Source organism: Columba livia, chromosome 11 (genome assembly GCF_036013475.1).
Source record: "Columba livia isolate bColLiv1 breed racing homer chromosome 11, bColLiv1.pat.W.v2, whole genome shotgun sequence".
Taxonomy (NCBI): Eukaryota; Metazoa; Chordata; class Aves; order Columbiformes; family Columbidae; genus Columba; species Columba livia.
In genome coordinates, this window is record NC_088612.1 from 18,574,307 (window position 1) to 18,596,170 (window position 21,864).

The 21,864-nt window shown below is 41.2% G+C and overlaps 2 protein-coding genes across 8 annotated transcripts in view; one reads left to right on the top strand and one right to left on the bottom strand.

Moving 5' to 3' along the window:
• ETFA (electron transfer flavoprotein subunit alpha) overlaps nucleotides 1-14,407 on the top strand; it is a 44,889-nt gene extending 30,482 nt beyond the window's left edge. For both annotated transcript variants that reach the window (XM_065076256.1, XM_065076257.1), the window contains exons 10-12: nucleotides 9,768-9,833; nucleotides 13,308-13,388; nucleotides 14,299-14,407. In XM_065076256.1, coding sequence (XP_064932328.1) covers nucleotides 9,768-9,833; nucleotides 13,308-13,388; nucleotides 14,299-14,337 — 186 coding nt within the window. In that variant the 3' untranslated portion in view covers nucleotides 14,338-14,407. The remainder of the gene's footprint in view (nucleotides 1-9,767; nucleotides 9,834-13,307; nucleotides 13,389-14,298) is intronic.
• Nucleotides 14,408-14,570: 163 nt separating this feature from the next.
• The window catches only part of TMEM266 (transmembrane protein 266), an 85,888-nt gene continuing 78,594 nt past the window's right edge, over nucleotides 14,571-21,864 (bottom strand). For all 6 annotated transcript variants that reach the window (XM_065076223.1, XM_065076224.1, XM_005515459.3 and 3 more), the window contains one exon: nucleotides 14,571-15,613. In XM_065076223.1, the coding sequence (XP_064932295.1) occupies nucleotides 15,021-15,613 (593 nt within the window). In that variant the 3' untranslated portion in view covers nucleotides 14,571-15,020. The remainder of the gene's footprint in view (nucleotides 15,614-21,864) is intronic.

Here is a 21,864-nt window from a genome sequence, read left to right on the forward strand (position 1 = left end):
GTACCGGTTGGCTGCTGTAGAGTGAAATACCAAGAAGGTCATATTCTGATGAGTTGCTTAACGTTGGGAAACAACCTGCTGCACATCTTTTCTGCTATGTCTCTTGATATCGCAGGGGACTGATTTCTGTCCTTTTGTCATTTTGGATCTAGGGGGTCCTTTCTGTCATTGTTCCTTGTGACCTGGGGAAAGTGGTAGGCAGAAAAAACATACGTGAGCATTTGTAAATGAGAAGGTACAAATGTAGGCCATTTGAGTGTGGGGTAGAATGTGTGCTAGCATGGACTGAGATGTGATGGTCATGGATGTGAGTAGAAATTGTGACTAGGAACACAGGCAGGTATGGAAATCTGTTGGATGTATGTATAAAGTAAACATATAGCCTTTCAGAAAATAGTTCTTTTTGAGTGTGTATGGTAACAGAAGGCATCAAAGAGCAACTTTTAACTTGTTTAATGAGACCAGAAAGGAATTGTGAGCTGGAACTCAGAAACTTGTTGTATTTTAACTGCTGCAACTACCAAATCTTGGAGTTGCTGACTGGTGGAATTAATTTTTCAGTGTGCTGCATAGGTATCTTACATATGAGGCAGTTTAAAGCTGCAAATTCTTGACTTCACATTCCTAATTCTACTTCACCATCTTTTTGGTACTTAAGCTGGAAAATTCTGTGCAGTAGAAAATAGAGTTCACTTAAAGAAGCAATAGAGCTGAAAACTTTCTTGATCAGATCAAGATTGTACTCACTGTTTTTAACTGTCCCTAGAAGGTGACTGCTTTCTCTGCCCATGAGGTATGCTTGCTATCACTAGTTCAGGGAGAGCTTATGATATTGTATCTGGAAAACTACAAAGCAGCTTTGTACGTGGGTCAGTATGTTAGCTGAGACCTGAGTTCTGTGTTTAGTTTTGAACTCTGATTGACACGGTGCCTGCCCTCCTGGGCGTGTGGGTTTTAAGCAGGGGAAGAATCTTGGACACAAGAAGCTGCTGGAGTTTGAGACACACTTGCTCTCCTGTGCAGCTGTTAGTTTCTGATGGGAAAGAATCTTAGTGTATGCTCTTACTCTTCTATTAATAGTCTCTTGCCTGGTCTCAGTGGAGGATTGGAATGCATTGTTTTTAAGGGAAGCTGGAATTGGGTCACTTTGGAGACTACAGAGGGAGCAGAGTTAGCTACAAGCTCAGGAAGAGGGGAGGTGCTTCTGCTGCTATTTCTGTGTATGAATGGGCAGTGTTTCTGTGCTGATCATTGCGTAAGAAGGTAATAATCTAAAACATCTGCTTATTTCTTCCCTTGTGCCTTTGTGGATTTGGTGAAGGAAGGGTAATTTTGGTCATTGGTCCTTTAGTAATTCCATGGCTGGCTTCACTTTTTAGGAGTGCAGCCCAGACAGTGCATCACAGGACATCAGAAGCTCAGAGCCACAGCAGCTCTCCTGAAATGCCAATGTATTAATACATGAAAAAACTGCCAAACAAGAAATAATTGTAGTTTGTTTTAAGTAATGAAAGAATGCAGTTAATCAAGGAGTACAAATGTCACCTTCTTTCTGTTTGAGAATTAGTTCTCTACAGTACATCTACACTTATAAAATAGCCTTGGATCTCTCAACTTCAAGATTTTGTCCATGGTGGAATTTATGCTTTTTGTTATTTTGATATTTGGTAATTTTTCTTTTGTATAATTGTACTGGTTTTGTTTCTCTTAGTAGCTTTTTTTAACCTGTTGATTTCAGGTGATTGCAGCTCCTGTTTGAACATTCTCTCTTGTGAAAGAGAAGGCTAATTGGTACTATTTGATGAGATGGAAGGAAGGAAATTGTTAGACATAGTTGTATATATTAAAATATAAATGTTAACCTTCCTAATTAAAAAAGTAATTTAGTATATTCAATATCTTTAATCAGTGGCAAGCATTTTAGGAGTTTTGTTTTCCAGGATTTCTTATATGCAGGTGTTCTGCAGAAAAACAAAATTCAGTTCTCAGATTAAGCTCTATACGTAGTTTAAGAAAAAAGCCCTTGTAATAATACTCAAATTAGTTGGTTTTGGATAAAATTATCCTTCGCGTGAGTGCCTACTGTTAAGTATTAGTTAAGTATATCCAGTTAGAAAATACTAAATTCCCTGCACAAATCAAGCCTCCCACCACCACCCAGAGTAACTGCTATTGTTGGATAAGAAATTTCAAATAGTTGGGATGTTAGTTTTCACAGTAAAAATCTTCCCAGTTCTTTCTCTCTTGTTCACAAAACAAAATAATGAAACAAGAACAAAAGGGATGAGGAGGAGAAAGAGGTAAATTATGTTTTTCAGTTACTTAAAACTTTTATAAATCAGTCACGAGTGCATCATTTATTAGTTCAGTATTAGCTTTCCTTACCCAAGGTATGGTTAGCCACATTTCTAACACACAAAGAGGTGTGTAATCTTTCTCATTAACTTTCATGATTTCTGTAATATTTAGACAAAAAAACTTCTGACTTGTGAGAAGAGGAAGGCAACTGCCATAAGCCTCAAGGAGCTTCTGTTAGAACCGTGACCTTTGCAGTGCAGATTTGCGAGGAAAGGACATGTAGGAGATGAGTAAACGCCTACAAATAGGTGTCTAATGCTATTTTAGCTGTCTGGGGTATAAAAAGCACATTCCCAGGGCTGGTAGTTTACTGTGGGGGACCCGGAGACTTCCTTCTGGAACAGCATCTATGATTCAGGTGGGAAATCCTACACTGTCTCCAGTGCCACTGGGCACCTATGCTTGGACACCCAAATTTTTCCCTTGGCGTCTCCCAAGTTTTCCGTTGTCTCCTAATGATATTCTCTATTATATTCTCTATTGCACTAGGATTATCTCACTCTCAATTTATTTCACTCAGAAAACAAACTAAACCTCAGTGGCAATGTGAGTTGCTTTTTTTCAGGAAGAATGTGTCATTTCACGTTGTTTATTTTGTTACCCTCTGACCTTGTGAAGGATCTGCTGCTGCCTGAAATGTATCCTTCTTGTTTAATTTCTTCAGGGTTTAAATGTTGACTTGATCATTTTTTCAATTTATTTTATTTTCCTCCGTTGAAGTCTGTGTTCTTTCAGGGTCCAGTTCTATAAATGCTTTAGCATTCTTTATAGGTTTTCCTACCTGCAATAGGGAAGATGTGGCCAGACCAGTATTTCCCAGTTGTGGGACTCGAGGTGTCCATCTGGGGTTAACCACCTGTGGGCCAGGCTGGAAGGCCTCACCTTCACCATCTCAGACTTTATTGCAATGTTTTCTTCTTGAAGGGTGTACAGTACAGAGGTGTATCCAGCAGGAAAAGCACAGCCAGAACTCCTTTTTGTTTTTGTTTTTTCAGGTGTACAATTGCTGTTGTCTTGTTACTTCTAATATTGGGCACAAAATACTGTTCTAACACGCGACAAGAAACTGAGATGGAAAACTCAGGAAGGTGGGAGTTAGGAAATGCATGATGTAGTAATAATTGACACTGGATTAGATGATTGTGCTAGAAATGTGATATGATTGCACAGAGGGCAGATGTGTTTGGATATTGCATGTGCTGAGAAACCTCATGTGGGGAAAGCAGATGGGAATTCAGTGTAGTTCTAATAAGATCGCTAGGAGTAAACTTGCTGAGCTGCTCAGCTTCAGTGCTTAAGCTTTGATTTCATACCGGAGGGTCTCCATGGGTGTAATGAATTGCAGGACCAAGAGACATGTTGCAGAGGTGCAGCCTCAGATGAGATGCTGAAGAGTGAGATGTTGGTTCGAATAGTGGAAATGCACCAAAGCTGTGGAAGCACAGCAACAACGTGAGTTGTTACACTAGGTAGAAAATGCAGGAGTGGGGTTAAATTAGAAGCCGGAAGAGGAAAGCTGAGTAGCAAGGAAGTAATTCCTGGCAGAGAGATACATGAAGGTGCAGAACCGTTGTGTACAGAGCAGAGGAATTCCTGTTGCTCTGCTTCTTTTACAAGAGGATGGGATGCTTTCTGAGCTCATGTTTTACTAAGCAGGCCTTTTCACTGCAGTGAGTGGCTTTTTAGCACTTATTGGTCATATTCTTGCTTCAGGGGTAGCAGGAAGGGAGAAAGGCAGTATCACATTATTTACATTATTCTATTATTTCTTTGTATTTGGTGCCAAAACAGATCCTTAAGCTAGCCTGGTTTTGTTCCCTCTAAAATGCCTGAGTGACTCATGGTATTATTGTGTAATTAGTGGATACTAACTCTTCAGTGTTACTCGCCATTACTCTCTTAGGGATCATTTGCTTGCTCTGGTTAGCATAGCAGTTTTGTTTCCGTTTGCTCTGTTCTGGGGAAGTGTAAGGACGGTGAAACAAGGTGTATTTTATTCCAGTATTTCTGTTCCTTTTTATTCTCTGGCCCTTATCTTAAAATTACAACAGAATTAACCAATTAATTCACTTAGCTTAATGAGAAGTATCGCTCCTCTCATCTTGATTGTACTCATTTTATAAATTTTCTACTCTGTTTATCAATGATAAGGTCTTCTTCCTGATTAATTACACATACAAGAGAATATTGAGACACTAAAGATTCTGTATTCAGACACATGGTCTATTACTTAATTTCTCCTACATCCAGCTAGCTTCTTTGTAGGAATGTGTTATTTGTACATTACATTTGTGTGGTTTATTAACAGATCAGCAGGTGCACTTTTCATTGTATAAATGGCTGAGGCTGTTAGGTAGCTAGCAGATGGCAGTAGTGGTGGGAAAACTGACCGTGCTTGGGAAAGTGTCTTTGGAATATATCTCCTCTGATAATTCACTATTGTTGAAAAGTACCTTTGTAGTGGCAAACTTTAGAGAGCTGTTTGTATGCAGCTGGGACTGAATTTACAGACTACCTTTCTCTGGCTTGCTAAAATGCTAAGGATTGACAACCCCTTTCATCCTGCATTATCCAGTGTAGCTTTTAACTCCAAGAAAACTATGTTCACAAATTGATGCTCTGCTCCTTTGGGGTTGGTGCAGAAACATTAAATTGTACTAAAATATTCATATGTGAGTGCATTTAGCTGAAAGCAATTGATGTGCTTTTCCCTAGAGAGAGGAAAAAAAAAATGCTGTATGGCCCTGCACTCCAGCAGACACCCTAACCATGCTTGAGAGTAATTACATAGCTTGGCTGATCAAAGGTTTTTAGAGGGAAGAAGAAACTGTAGTTGGGATATAGTTTAGTAATGTGTGCTTCTTGAATGGAACATAGTCAACTGCATCATGGCAATTGTTTGATATACAGTGTAACATATGTGAACTAGTGTCAAGCCAGAAAATATTTGATTGGGTTAATAGCTTGTAATTGGAAGGAATCTCTTGTATGAAGCAATTTCATTGCAAAGATTTCTTTCTAATTTCATTGTCCTTTCACTCTTCTGGAAAAAAATAAAACATCTGAGGTGCCTTTAAAAAGAGTACATGTGCCAGAGGGGTTTATCAAACTAGCCTGTTTAAAAGCATGCCACTGGTAGGATGATAGATTGATGTACAGTGAAGGTTTTTAGCGTAATTCAAAAGTCAGCATAGAAATCAATAGTAGCTGACGGCATGCTTGCAAAGTAACTACCTCATCTTGTGTTGCACCTGTGGCACATGCACAGTGGTCTCTTCCAGCAGCATTCACAGTCAGTGTTGGGTTGCAACTAAAAACTGTTCTTGTGGTTCTTTTAAGCAAATGTACCTTAACTGCCCCAAGGCAGCCTAAGGTATTTTAAAATATTCTCAGAAGTAAAAATGAAGTAATATTACATGCCACAAATTATTCTGTAAATAATTGGAAGAAACAATATGCACAGGAAAATAACTGCATTGTTATATTGGCAATGATAATCATGCACATATATAGCACTCTTGTGACATTTATCCAAACAGTGTGTAACTGGCTGTGTGGATTCTGGAGCCAGTTGTGCAAATTCATGCATGTGAAGTCTGATGGACTTGTTTTAGATGCTAATGTGTAAGTTTGGTACATTTAAAGCAGAAAACAGGAGTTTAGGGGATGGCTAAGGGGGACTTGCTCATTTTAATGATTAGCATGCAATGACTTTCTCTACAAGACATACTGGGGTCATGTTTGTAGAAAAAACAGTGTAAGGCTAGATTAACACTTTAGATAGCAAATGAGATGTTGGATTCTTGATCTGGAACCTTGCCTTTAAATAGGATAAATTCAAGACTTGGAATTTTGTTTCTTTTTAGGGTGGTTGTGATGCAAGCGTGCTTCCAAATTTTGAAGTCTCTGTCAGGGCTCTAGCTCCCACTGGAGTCTTGCGGGATGTTGCGTGGCAGGAGGAATTAAAACGCATTTGGCCTTTGTGCTGATTTGCTGTCAGAATCAGCTTTGGCTGCTCCTGTAGCCCTTGTGAGCAGCCTAATGGGGCTCCCACCTTTATGTGTTCCCATTACTGACATACCAAACCCTTTCTGCAGTAGCACATGTTTAATGTAAATTCTCTGATCGTGCCTCCCTTCCCTCTGGTTCATCCATCTTAGGCTGTTTGGTCCATTCTGCTTCCTGTGCTACGTGTTTCCTCTGTGCTCTTTCTTACCATTAACTCTCTTCTCTGGTGTCCCTTCCCCTGTGCTAATGTCTGCTATCCGCTTCATAAATAAAAATTTGTGGCGTGGCTGTGGCATATGTACAGTAATTATTTCCTGTGTGAAATTAAGTGACTGTGAGGCAAGACAGTTGTCTAATTTGATGCCATGCCCTTACAGCGCCAAAACTTTAACTGCATTTGACTTTTACTTTAATTGCTTTTAGGACTTCATCTTGTATCAGACAGTGCAGCGAGCCTCTTGGTACAGAATATGTGTGCTGTTTTGTTATGCCATTCTCATGTGGCACAGTGCTGGCAGCAGCCCTTCAGTGAAAACCTGCCTGTGCACAAGCACCAGGGAGTTGCTAAATGCCACTCTGTGTCCTGGACTTTGCCGTAAGTGCCTGTAATTGTAGGCTGTGGATCAGCCACCTGACAGCAGTAACTAGAGCAGCTTCCAGGGGTCCAGAAAGCGGGAACTTGAAGTTGCTGTAAATCCATCTTTGTTGGCACCTGAGAGGTGAGATTCAGACCCTGATTCAGGCTGTTTTGTGCGTTTGCATGGGTCTCTTGTCTCATTGAGCTCTGAAGAACTGAGATCTCCTTCCAGACATTTATTTGCTCTCTGCTGCAATGGCGGGCATGTCGCATAACACAGGGGGAAGCAACGCTGTGCTGTAGTACCAAGATGGTTTTCATTTTCCATCCTCACTTGATAGCGCTTGGGGCTACAGTGCTGGCTTGGGACTTTGAACACTAACATGATAGAAATGATAGGACTCAGCAAAATCCATGATAGAAGTTAATGATTGCAGAGAGAACATCAAAACAAGGATATTACCCTGAAAATAACTTAGACATCTGAATATCTGAGTCTTTTATGACCTCTCTGGATGACCAGTTGAATTCTCTCTCTGGAGAGCACTGAACAGTCCTGAGTCTGTCATTCGGACCTTGTGGGTCCTTTGCTTTCCTCCTACTAAGTTTTTGAATAGATTTAAACTGAGATTTAAGCAGTCAAGTCTATTGTGCAGAATGGAACTATTGATAAGAAACATGCTGTCCTACCTGTTCTTTGTATGAAAACGTTACTGAGGTGAAGTGTTACAGCCTGTAGAATGGACCAGATACATGAGGCAGAAAGCTAAAAGCACAGAACCTAGAAGGGCATGGCTTAGATGGATAACAAAGGCTTTTTAGACAAGCCTGGTGATTTACAAATGTCCTTTTAATGGAACATCCTTGTCTTTCCTAGGTATTGTAATAGAATATATACATAGAAATCTGGCTCCTGGTTAGCTGGATTCTTTCCAAAGGCTGAACTTCACAGACTGAGTATCTGGTAATCTAGATGACTGGCACTTAATGAATGGCTCTAAAAAAAATCAAATTACGGTAATGTGTTTTTGAAAAGAGCTTGTTTTAAAGACTATATGATGTTAGAATAATTTCTCCTGTAACATCTGTTCTTTTATTTGGTATAATTAAAATATTGCATTCTTACCATGACTTCTCATATGCATCACGTATTATATTACATTGCAGCTGTGGTTAAAATGGATTGACCTCCAATAGTAATCTACTCAGTAAAAAGCTGTTGAGGCTAAGAGATTTCCGAGTGTCTTCAACAGCTGTGTGTTTTTATGGAAATACGTAGACTACATTCTGTGCTTCAATTTCAAAGCAAGCCCTTTTAATAGGAAATACTTTGTTCATGCTTTGGTTTCCCTCCCTTTCAATTTTTACAGAAGATAGCTTTTGTAGAAAATCTTCATAAGTTCCTATTCCTGTGTAAAAACCAGTGTAATAGGTGAAATCTGTAGGTATGGAAACATGAGAAAGCAATCATATCTTTTTCTTTAACTGATACGATGACTATCAGGCCTGTCTGATTAGACCTGCGTGGTCCCTGCATTTGAACACCGTTGACTGTCGGCCTCCTCTGTAGGTCTGCGCCTGTTCTACAGCTGTGCTTTGTTCTGTCTTGTTAAAAGCCACTTAGCTGTAATGCACATCTCCAGTTGCACAGGGCTAAGATTTTTTTTTTTTGAGCCTCTTACCCTCCCCCCCAAAATAATTTCTTGAATTAGATTTGTACGTTCTCAAATAGAGACTAACCTTGGTATTTTTAAAAGAGAAATTCTGTTAGTATTTGAGGTTGTGTCTTTTCTAAGCATGTATAAATACCCCTTTTTAATTGGTTTTGACAGATGATACCCTGACTAGTTTTGTGTATTACAGTTTCCTCTTATTGAGTGAGTGGTACTTTCTTATTGAATGAAAAGGACTTTCTTTTTCTTCTGTAAAATTAGGTAGCTAAACAGTATAGGTTTGACTGCTACTTGGACTCGTGGTGGTGGGAAAACTGTCACAGACCTGCAAATATTTTGGATAGATGATAGCCTGGATGACTTTCAGCCCAAGGGAAAAACCTGTTTTTCTGCTGTGAATTACAACTGTTGATATAGATCTATTTCTCTATAAACTTTCATCTGTTTTGAATGTAAGTCTCTTTGGAGATGCTAGAAAGGAAGCCATGAAGTGTAAAGATCATGTTGGCATCTATCTGGGCAGCACTTCTGTACTCATCCTGTATAGGAGTTGATAGAGAATGGGAGAAGAAAAGCTTTAGGGCATATAGATATTAAGGGTTGGGGTAAATAGGAACTATTGCTAGAAGTGTATAGTGCACTAGCCCGCTTGAGTATCTGAGATGTTTTATCCTGCCGTATAGGAAGCTTTTTAAAGGTTTCAACACCTGAATGTCAGCTTTGTGCACCCTGTCTTACTTAAAGGATCCTAGAGACTTCAAACAAAAAAGCCTGGCTTTTCTCTTTAGGTGCTGCATTATCCATCAGTAGGTTATCTTGCTTAATATTTGCATCGGGAATCTCCAGGGTCATGGGTAACACTCATTGCCCCATGCTCTAGCTGAACAGTCTCTTTATGTTTGCTGCAGATCTCTGTTTTGTATTTTTTTTCCCCTCATCTGTCTTGGCCAGATGCTCCTTTGGGACTCTCCTTTTACAGTTACATTGCAGCCCCAAGTGGGGAAAGGAACCAATTGTCAGCTGCCTTTAATGTTGAAAATGACTGTAATGTAAAAACTACTGCATGTAACCGATTTTGAGTAAGGTTTGTGAGAGCTTACTGAAATTATGTCCTGAGTACCAAAAATGTCTCCCTTTTTGTTTTCTTCTAGGAACTTTATATTGCCGTGGGAATATCGGGAGCAATCCAGCACTTGGCTGGGATGAAAGACAGCAAGGTATATAAAGATGAATGTGCTAGAAAATACTTTTGAGGAAGGAAATGAATTGACTTGCTTGCTTTTACATCAGCCAGCTTTCCAGGGTTTATTTTAATGTTAAAATTGCCAGATTGTCTGCTGCTTTAAAACATGCTAGACCTCTAAGCCTTGCAAAAAACCCCATCTAACATAGTAGAAAAACCCAAAGTGGTAAGTAGAAGCAGCTAATTGACTTTGTTTATCAAAAAAACCCACACACACCACGTATGCCTGAGTTCTATACAATAGTTCCATTTGCATTTATTTCAAAGTATGACATTAATTCATGCATAACAATGTGCAGTTTGAATTATGAACTTAGTATTCCATAAAGTAAAAGATGTCTGACATTCCTGCATTTAGCCATTCAAATGGAAACCTATTATAAAATGGCAGTAAAACTTTAAAAGGTTTAACTCATTAGTTGCCAAAGCAAATATTCTGAAATTGGCATTGCCAGTTTGATCCACAGTGCATTGTTTGGAATGAGGAGCAGAATTATCTCCTGAATCATACTATCAAATGCCAAGCATCAGAACTGTATGTTGTCCTGCCTCCCCACAAGTAATATTAGAAAAAGGAAATAGATATATATATTTTTTTTTTTTTTTTTCCGGGGAATGAATTTACACTTCCTGGAAGAAACCAAAGCCAGAACTCTGAATAGCTTATAAAACCAGGGAAAAAGTTTGCAAAACTTTACAGGCAGATCATTGTGTTTAACCAATGACAGACTAGTAAGTTTAGGTGACTGGTAGCTGTCCTCACAAGCCAGCCTGTGTGGTGGGATGATCTGTGATTTCTTACAGTTCAGCTCTTTTTGCGTTTTGTTGTGTTTTTTGAAATAACATGCAAGCTGGATTTTGGGATACATCATTGTTTTTTGGGTCTCAGTCTTCTCAAATTGGGGAGATGGAGGATGAATGCTAGACAGGGGTGAAGGTCACTATTGAGTGGTGTGAATAACAGTGTCGGTAGCCATGTATTTTCACTGGTTTGGGTGGAGCAACATTGCCACAGTGTCTTCTGCTCGCAGCGCAGCAACAGTGAGAGTCAGACGGCAGGAGAGTCCCTGAGAGCAGCGCAGATGCGGAGCTGCCCTGGCTGTCCTCAGCTCTCTCTGGAGTCTGCTAGTAGCTGATGGGCCACAGTATTAAGAGTGTCTTTGTTTCGAGGCGTTTAGTCTTCAACTGTGCTTTTTGGGTGGGGGAGAAGATGAGCAGCAGGGATTAGTATCAGCCATTGACTGACAACTGTGTATTCAAAGCTGTTTAAAACTTGATCTGACCCTGTTTGTACTTATCTCGTGCCTTATCTCAGTTAAGACCACCAGCAGTACTGGGAACCTATTACTTGATAGAAAAATACCAAGCAGCAATCTTACCCTGTGCTGTAACAGCAAAACCTCTGTTTTTTTGATGTTTCAATGCTGTGTTTGATATTTTGATGTTCTTTATAGGAAATAAGGGAAGATGAAATTTGTCTATATGAGATGCATACTTAGCAGTTCAGTTTATCCCACCTATCTTAGTTTTGGTAGTGTAAATGCATGTGTGTATTGTAAAATTGAGTTTTACTTATTCGTATTTGAAATGTGTTCTGCTCTCCTTTTAGCCAAAGCATGTAGATGTTGTAGTTACTGAAGAGATCCAGTTTTTACAAACAGAAAGAATTATGCAGCCATGGGAACTCTCTGGAGTATCCCCTGTCTTCCCTCAGCACTGTGAATTATCTGGCATTGTGAACTTGCACACTTCAGGATACGTTTTCTGAAGTAGTAAGATGCTTTCTACCAAGTGAAATGTATAATTTATTTGTCCTACAGCAAGGTAGAAAATGTGGCTTTTGAGGAGACCTAGAGAATCATCATTGCTTTTTTTTTCCTTATTTTTAATTCCCTCATGAGGTAGTTACAGTATCTTTTCTTTCTAAGAGATTTTAACTTGCAACAGGTCTGTTGTGAGCAAGGTGATGCTTTTGCTTCTTACAATGCAAAGTCTGATTTAGCGATGAGGTAGAGAACCGGATTTTATTAAAAAGTTATTCCAGCTAATGTGGAGACAAGGGAAGGACTAGGCTGCTGGACTAAAGCTTAAGACAATTTTGCAAGCAACTGGTGTTAACTATTTTTGTGATAAGGACAGAGCCAGCAGCTGTGAAGTGTCGCCAGCCTTCAGTGTTAGCCCCTGTGAGTGGTTCTGGAAAACCTGATAGGGCCTCGGAGCATGAAGTTTTTATGGAGATAGTGTCCTCAGCTATCACAGCCTGGATTTTGCTTCCTGCACTGTAGAATTATCAGTGGAGGTCTGCATTCGCAAATGAGGCAACTGAAATAAAAACAATACAACTTGGAGAAGCACTGCTGGAATACTTGCAGGTCTCTGCTTATGAGCTGGTGAGAGGGCAGCAGCAGCGCTCTGCTGTAGGTATTTCCTTCTTGCATATACGCTGTGGTCCTTCTTCATAGTGAGTCACAGGGTACGAATGACCTGTGAAGAAAAAACATGTCTGTGGGCCTAGAACCACAGGATTTGCAAACTCGTATCTGTGGGTTACTGCCACTAGGCGTATGCTACTGAGCCATTAATTTTGTTGGACAAGTACATTCAGCAGAGGGAGTAAAACAGACCCATGAACTGTGGGTACCTGGCAGTGGCAGGTGGGTGCATTGAATAACTGCTGGGTTAGAAGTGTCCTGAGGACTCTGGTTGCCTTGAATCAGAGTTTGCATTGGCAGCATTTAGGTGGAAAGGCAGTACTGGAGTGCTGTGGTTTAGACCCTGCTTGGTGTACAGCTCATTGTATGAGCTGTCTTTTTTTCTTTAATTCCTCGTCCTTTATGGAGTGTTCCCTACCCTCTTGTAGATTTTGATGTGGACATCCACATTCATTTTGCCGGAAGCTGTCATAGCCATTTACAAAATAATTTACCTGTATGAAAGAGCTTAGACTAGGAAAAACATTTTTCTGGACCATTGTGTTGGGATTTTGATCATGTGCATTTTTCTACTGTGTGACAAAGTAAATAAGATATCCCATAGTAAGTACAGAGGCCTTTAGGCATGGCTTTGTTGTACTTGTTTAAATTTGAAAGCTATCTCTGAATTATTTCTGTAATGGTATGGCTTAGATCTTGCAGATAATAGTTTGTGGTAATTTTTTTCTAGACGTTTCAATGGGGAAGGATAGTCCAATGTATGCAATGAGCAGGGAAGGGAGAGTTTTTTGGAAGAAGTGTTTGGTTTGGTTTTGAGGTGGAAAGAAAAAACTGTTAAATGTTGCAATTTGTATCTTTGGCTTCTAGTATCTTGGAGATAATTTAGGCTGTGTTTCCTGGATAAGGCCTGTCACTGTAATCTAGGAGGAGATATATATACGTATCTGTATGCATATGTATCTATCTATCTATCTATATATATGTATATTCACGTGGTGGTTTACTGTTGCTTGCAGACCATTGTTGCTATTAACAAGGATCCAGAAGCTCCAATTTTCCAAGTGGCGGACTATGGATTGGTGGCAGACTTATTTCAGGTATGGCTAAACTTGGCGATGCACAGGATAATGGTTTCAGGGCTCTAATGGTAGCTTAGAGACAGATGGATAATAAATGTTAAAGATGTCTGGGTGAGGCTGTTTGCTTTGGGTTGTTTTGTTAAATAATTGGCATTATGATTTAATTATTTTCAGTCTCAAAATGTAATCCTTGCAAGTAGAAGCCGGTGTGTGTGTGTGTGTTGTGTTTGGGGCAGGGAATCACAGCCAATCCTGCCTCTATTCCAGTTTCCTGAACGTGAACCATTTTGAGAAAAAACTGCACATATATGCTTACATGTATTTTTAAGCTTCATAAAGTATGAAACTAGAGAGTTGGCACTGCATTTAGACTGCAGCAGGAGTCCTTATTTTTGCCTGGGCTTGCTGCCTTACTTGCAGGAACTTGCAGTCCTCGCTGGGAAAGCTGAGCTGTGAGCTAGCCCATGTCCAAGCGGCTGTGGCTCGTGTGTGCGAGCCGCCTGTGCGCATGTCCGCATGGGTGACTGGCGGGAGCTTGGAGTGGCTCTGTGGAGAGGCGCGGCAGAAACTCTGCCAGCACTTAATGCCATTCCTGAACTGGTGCCCGCTGGCTCAGCGGTGAGCACGGGCCTTTTTGTAAGCCAGAGACAGTCACATTCTGAACAAACACCATGTAGACAATTTCCTTAATAAATTTTGTACGAATGCATTATTTCCACCTAATGGAAATGTAGCTCTCTTAAATAATTAAGAGGCTTTATTCAGCAGGAGTGAAGTGGGGAGTGCTGTGATCTGGGGTGACCCACAGCCCCTGGAGTGGTGTGCTGAGTGGGAGGGTGGGGAGTGTAACTGGGGGTTTAGTTGCTGCAGGGGGAGAGTTTGGGGGCCAGAGGGAGAGCAGGCACTACCCCAGCTCTGTTTTTCGCAGGCCGTGCCTGAGATGACGGAAATCCTGAAGAAGAAGTGAGTGATGGACCCTGCACTGCAGTTGTAGCGTGAGGTGGGGAAAAGGGGCAAATAAAGGATTGTACTGGAAAGAGGTGGGGTCACTGTGGTCTTGGGATTTTTTTATGTTTCTTTTTTTTTGTGGGCAATGGGCTGTCACATAGAGGGGTAGGGAAGGAAGAAAGGGAAGGCAGGTAAGAAAGGAAGGGAAGGGTGCAAAGGGAATGAAAGAGGGATACAAGGCAGGAGGCCGCATGTGTTTGTCAGTGTTTATTCCCCTTCCCACTCCCTTTCCAGCTGTGCTCGGCTTCAGGGTAGGCTCAGGCTGGGGCGGGGGGGCCAGGCTGGACTTAGGCTGTCCAGCAGCTTCATAGTGCTCCTGGGCACTGTTGGGCCGGCAGTAGGACAGGTTCATAGTCTGTTCCACAGGCACTGTGGGTCCATGTTGGCCGAAGACTGCTGGAAGGTCCATTTTCTGCAGAGGACGCCGCAGGTCCCACCTGGCCCAGAGCTGGTGGCAAGGTCAGGTCTGTCATGCCCCATGCGCACTGGTGGCCAGAGGTGATGCTGGCTTGGTCCCAGGCTGGTGGCCATTGCAAGAGATACCACAAGGTGCTACCAGCACTGCGGGTTTGCTGGCAGCAGTCTTGTGATGCAACACAGTGAGTATTTTCCTGCAGCTGTCCCTGTGGCCCCAGGCTCTCCCTATGCCTTGGGAACCCTGCCCAGACGTGGCTCTGGGGTCCCCAGTGCCCCGTAGTTCTCATTGATCACTGGGGCACCCTGTGGGCAGTCAAGGAGTGGCTTGAGCTGGAAGACGTCAAGGCTCTCCTGGTTTTTGCGGTTGTAGACACTGAGCCTATGGCCCAGGTCAGGACTTGCCCCCACTGATCCCGCTGGGCTGGGCAGTTTCAGGTTGACAGGATCCAGCCCCTTCTGTGCCAGGCAGGCCTCCTCTGACAGGGACGACAGCAGCTCCTGCACCATGGCCTGGGCCACCCGCTGCTGGGTAGGCGCAAGGTCAGCCTGCGGGCCAGCACTAGCCTCCGCAGCATCCTCACAGGCCGTGCTGCAGTCCGGGGATGAGCCCAGTGTCTGGCTGCTCTCGCTGCAGGCCTGGGTGCCTGAGCTGACGGTCGACCGTGAGGCACTGCCCGATGTGATGCTGGCGGATGTCCCAGTGCTGCCCAGCCGCATCGGCACCTCCACCGTGAAGAGGTCAGAAGAGATGTTGGGGCGATGGACATCAATGGCTGCAGTGGTGACCACACAGATGGCTGCCTCAGGGATGCCACTATCTGCAGGAAGAGAGCAGAGAGAGGCAGCTTGAGAGACCTGCTTGGCAGGAGGGCCCAACCAGCTGGTGGTACCTGGGACAGGGGGGCAGCTGAGGTGGTGGGATCAAAACCATCATGTTACAAAATAGCTTTTATTTATATAGTTTTATTAATATACACATGTATAGATATATATTCATAGAAAGATATAGCTTGCTCTTTAGGTAAAATAGGCATATAGCTACAGAAATAACGCAATATACCTCCAGATGTGTGTACATGATATAAAATACGTACCCCCCGCTTGTGTCTAGGTATACACATTTTTTGTGTGTGTGCGTGTCTGTGTGTGCATATCTCTGTGTGTCTGTTTGTGCCTGGCCACATGTTTGCATATGCGTCTGTGTGCGTCTTTGTGTACATGACTGTGTCTGCATGCCTCTGAGTCTGCGTGCATGTTTTTGTTCATGTGCATCTGTATGCATTTCTGTGTGTGCGCCTGCCTGTATATTAGTCTTTGTGTGTCTGGGTGTGCATGTTTGTCTGTATGCATGTCTTATGTGTGTGCTTATCTGTGTGTGCAGCTGTGTGCATGCATCAGTCTGTGTCTGCATGTGCCAGTACAGGCATGTTTGTGTGTCTGTGTGTGTAGGTGTGTGTGTGTTTGTGCCTGCATGCAAGTCTGTGTACATGCATGTGTGCATGTCTGTGCCTTTGTGTGTGAGTGCATTTCTATATGTGTGTGTGTGCCTGCACATCTCTGTCTGCATGGTTGTCTGTGTGTCTGCACAACTCTCTGTCTGCATGTGCATGTCTGCATATACATGTAACTGTGCATATGCATGTGTGCATGCAAATGCATGACTCTGCACTTGTGTTTCTCTCTGCATGTTCATCTGTGTGTGTCTGTATGTATCTCTGTGCATGTGCATATCTGTGTTTGTGTATCTCTATGTGCCTGTGGGTGTCAATGCACGTGCGTGTGCTCCTGTGTGTCTGTGTATGAATCTGTGTGTCTGTTCGCATGTGTGTGCAAGTCTGTCTGCATGTGTGTGAGTGCATCTATATGTGTGCACAAGTCTGCATGTGTATGTTCTTGTGTCTGTGTATGTCTGAGTGCGAGTGTGTGTTGTTTCTCTTTGCGTGTGTGCAACTGTGTGTGTCACTGCAAGTCTGCATCTGTATGTGCATGTATGTGTCTGCAAGTCTCTGCATGTGTGTATCTGTGAGTCTGTACGTGTGTGAATCTGCATGTATGTGTCCCTTTGTGCATGCCTGAGTGTGCGTTTGTGTCTCTGTGTGTGCATCTGTACACACATGTATGTATGCAAGTGTTTCTGACTGTGTCTGTGAGTGTTTGCGTGCCAGTGTGTGTCTGTTTCTGTGTGTGTCTTTGAGTATTTGTATTTGTGTCCATGTGTGTGAGCGTGTCTGCATGTGCTTATGTGTGTGTGTGTGAGTGGTGTGCATATATATATGAATGCTCCTGTGCGTCTGTGCATGTGTGCATTTCTGTCAGTGTCTCTGCTCATCTCTGTGTCTGAGTGTGCGTCTGTGTGTGTCTGTGTCTGTGCATGTACAAGTGTGTCTGAGTGTGCATATGCACCTGTGTGCATCTGCATGTGTCTATGCATGAGTGTCTGTGTGTGCATACGCCTGTGTGTTTCTTTGCGCATTTGTGTATGTCTGAGTGTGTCTGTGTGTGTGTCTAGGTGTGAGTGTGTGCGTCTGCGTTCATGTGTGCATCTGCGTGTGTGTGTGTCTCTGCATACCATTGTGTCTGTGTGTGCAAGTGTGTCAGACTCTGTGTGCATCTCAGTGTGTGCATGCTCAATATGTGAATGGGTGCATTTGTGTGCTTCTACATAAGTGTGTCTCTGCACATCTGAGTGTGAGTCTGTGCAGGTGTATCTCAGTGTGTGTCTGTGCACATGTGAATCTGCATGTGTGTGTGCAAGTGTCTGTGTGTGAGTCTGTGCACGTGTGTGTCAGTCTGCATCTATGTGTCAGTGTGTGAGTGTATCTGTGCGTGTGTCTGCACATCTGTTTGTGTGCTTCTGTACATGCATATATGTGTGTGTGTGTCTATAGGTACCTTTGTGTGTCCAGGTGCAAGTGTATATCTGTTTCTGTGTGTCTGAGTGTGTATCTGTGAGTGTATGTGTGTTTGTGTCCGTATTAGTGTGTCTGTCTATCTCTGAGCAAGTGTGCATGCGTTTCTCAGCGTATGTCTGTGCAAGCGCGAGTGTGTGTCTCTGCTCATCAGGGTGTGTCTGTCTGCACGTGTGTGAATCTCCGTGTGTGTGTCAGTGCGTGCAGGTGTGTCTGCACATGAGTGTGTGTCTGTGTGTGTATATGCATGTGTGTGTGCAAGTGTGACTGCATGTGCATGAGTGTGTGTCCATATCCATCTGTGCACATGTGTGCAAGCATGCCTGAGTGTGTGTGCATGTGTATGTCAATCTGTATGTATGCATGTGTGTCAATCTGTATGTATGTGTGTGCATGGGTGCAAGTATGCATGTGTCTGTCTTTGTTCATCTGTGTATGTCTGTGTATGTGTTGGTGTGTGTGAGTGTGTCTGTGTGCGAGTGTGTGTGCAAGTATTTCTGAGTGTACAAGTGTGAGTGTTCATCTGTGAGTTGGTGCAGGTGTGTGTGTGAATCTGTGTGTATGTATTGGTGTGTGTCTGTGTGTGTTTGTGGTGTGTGTCTGTGTGTGTGCATGGGGTATGCATCTATATATGAATGCATGTGTGCAAGTGTCTGAGTGTGCGTGTCTCTGTGTCTGTGTGTGACTCTGTGTGTATGTCTCTATGAATGTGTCTGTATGTGTCTGAATGGACATGTGTCTGCATCTGTATGTTCCTGTGTGCATCTGCGTGCTTGTGTGTGTCTGCGCATATACGTGTCTGTGAGTCTGCATGTCTGTATGTATCTCTCTGTATCTGCCGTGTGTTTCTGTGTGTATCTGTGCCTGCATGTCTACGTGGGTATCTATGTGTATGTCTCCATGTGTGTGGTCTGTGTGTGCGTGTGTCTGAGTGTGTGTCTGGGGAGTGTGTGTGAATGTGTGTGCATGTCTGTGTGTCTGTGATACTTACCTGTAATTATCTAGTGTAGAAACAGAATACAAACACACACAAACCTGTCCTGTTTATTATATATATCTGTGTGTATATGTAGGGATATGCAAAAATAATACATCATTCCTATATATACATTAACAGACCCCCTCATTATTTGTACTGCTTTTAAATTCTACACACACACATCTTTTTTAGATCTCCATATGTTTATAGAGGGATATACAGATATAAATAATACCTTTCGCCTACGCACACACACACACATATTATATAAAATACACAAGTGTATATACACAGTCTAACTCCCACCCATTTTATATACATGTAATCTTTATATATAGCTTTATCCATATAGAGATGGGGAGTATGTGTGTGTGTGTATATATGAGCCTCATAACAAATACACACATACATTATATAGTACATAATTGTCTCTTTAAATACATATAATTATCTATTGGTAAACAGAATCTCTATAAATTAATATATTTCTGTGTATGTATATATTTTTATATATAAATATTACATTATACATGAACATGACCCCCTTTATATTGATATATTTATAGACACACAATCTTCATATATGTCACCAATTGGTTAATGGGGATTAGTACAGAGGGATATACATCTATAAGTAATACCCTATACATATATATATATAGGGGTGTGTGTGCCCCTCTATTCAGTACTATATATAGGGGGGTGTGTGTGTCTCTCTCTCTATACAGTCTCACACACTTGTTTTATATACACAAAATTTACATATAGATTTATCCACATAGATATGAGTGGGAAGTTGGGGGGGGGGGGGGGGCAGCGTGTGTGTTTGTATCCATCCCATATATAGTACAGTATACATACAGACAGACATTTGATACATATACTATATAATATAGTCTGCTCTTAAAATACCTATAATTATCTGTCTTTACATAGAAAACATATGCTCAGTCAGTGATACACATATTATATACACCTATACACAAACACATCCATATTATATGTAATACTTAAGCAATTATATATGGATTTACACACACACATATTATATGTAATACTAGGTATATATATATATGTGTGTGTATATATACATATATGTGTATATATATACATATATGTGTGTATATATACATATATGTGTGTATATATACATATATATATATATATATATATATACACACACACACACACTGAGTCTCTCATACATTGCCCATTTTACATACAGATGATAACCTTTACAGATAGATTTATCCATATAGATACATGGAGAGAGTGTGTGTGTATAAGGAGTCTCACACATAATACAGCATACATACTCGTATACACACAGACATTTGATACATGTACTCTGTAATATGTAGCCCCCGCTTTAAATATATAAAATTCTCTATGTTTAAATAGAGCAGATATGCACATATACTTACCTTTATATATAAATCTATATCTGTATCAGTGTATGTATATATCTGGGGAATGCATATAGGGATATACATATATAATACATTATACATACACGTTAACACTCCCCTCCCCCCCCCTTTATTTATACAGCTTTTAAATTATATACACAAACATATATAGATAAAGATACACTTTTTTACAGTCTCCAAATATATTATGGGAGAATGTATACAGAGGAATATACATCTATATGCAATACTATATACCTATATATATATATATATATATATATATATATGTGTGTACATATTCTATAAAGAACAGGTGCATATACACATTCTCACACACATCACTCCCATTTTATATATACAATCTTGATATAGAGATTTATCCATATAGATATGGGAAATATATTTCTGTGTACGTATATATGAGCACAATGTATAATATAGTTATATTTGTACAAACACTTCATAAATACACACACATATAGTACATAGTCCCCCCACATTTAATACATATAATTATCTTTAAATAGAATACACACGCATTCTTGCTCTCTCACACACAGCCATATACTTACCTTTAACATAAATACAAATAAATAAATATATATGTATCTCACTGTGTGTATATATCTGGGGAATGCCTATCAGCCCCTGTTTAAACAGCTCTTACATTGTATGGACACACACAACTTTTTATAAATCTCCAAATATATTGTGGGGTTGTGTATACAGGGGTTGTATATACATCTATACGTAATGCCATATACCTTTTTATATATGCACATAGACATTATATATAACACCTAGGTATATAGACACACAGTCTCTCACACCCCCCACAGCCCCGCCATTTTACATACACTTAATCTTTATACGAAGATTTAGCCATATAGATATGGGGAATATGTGTGTGTGTGTATCTATGAAACTCATGTATTATTATAGGTATATAAAGTGTAGGTCTGTACATATATACACACACAATAGTACATGGTCCCCCATGTATACATTGTATGTATAAATGTACAGACATTATATATATACACACACGTACACCCTATAGTACAGAGTCACTCCTTCAAATACATATTATCTGTCAGTAAACAGATACACACGCCTCCTATCTTTTTATATGTCTGTATATATTTGTATGTGTATACTTATTTATGGGCTATACAGTAAAGATCCGTTATACCCATACAGGATCGCCCCCCCCCCCACACCCTTTATTTACATAGCTGTATACACACACATATCTTCATACATATTACCATGTCTATAATGAGGATGAATATAGAAATATACAGAGCTACAAATAATGCCATATACCTATACGTATATATGTGTGCATACACATATTCTATACAATGTATATGTATGTGCCTATACACAGTCTCACACACATGTTTTATGTGCACATAATATTTATAGATTTACAGATTTATGCATACGGATATGGGGAGAGTGTGTGTGTTAGGAGCCGCCTGTATAATACAGTATACATATGTATGTACACACAGACAATACATGTAGTATATAATATACAGTCCCCCTCTTAAATAGGTCTCATTCTCTGTCTTTAAAGGGAGCACAGATGTGCTGTCTCTCGCACATGGGCACGTTTATCGCTAACTCCCTGCAAGCCAGCGTGTGTCAGAAGGGCTCGGGGTGCAGCCGCTCGCTCGCTCTCTCCTTGCGCCACGTCCCGCGGGGCCGTGTTGGGTCAGGTCGGGTCGGTGGGAGCTGTTGGGGACGGTCCAGCCAAGGCACCT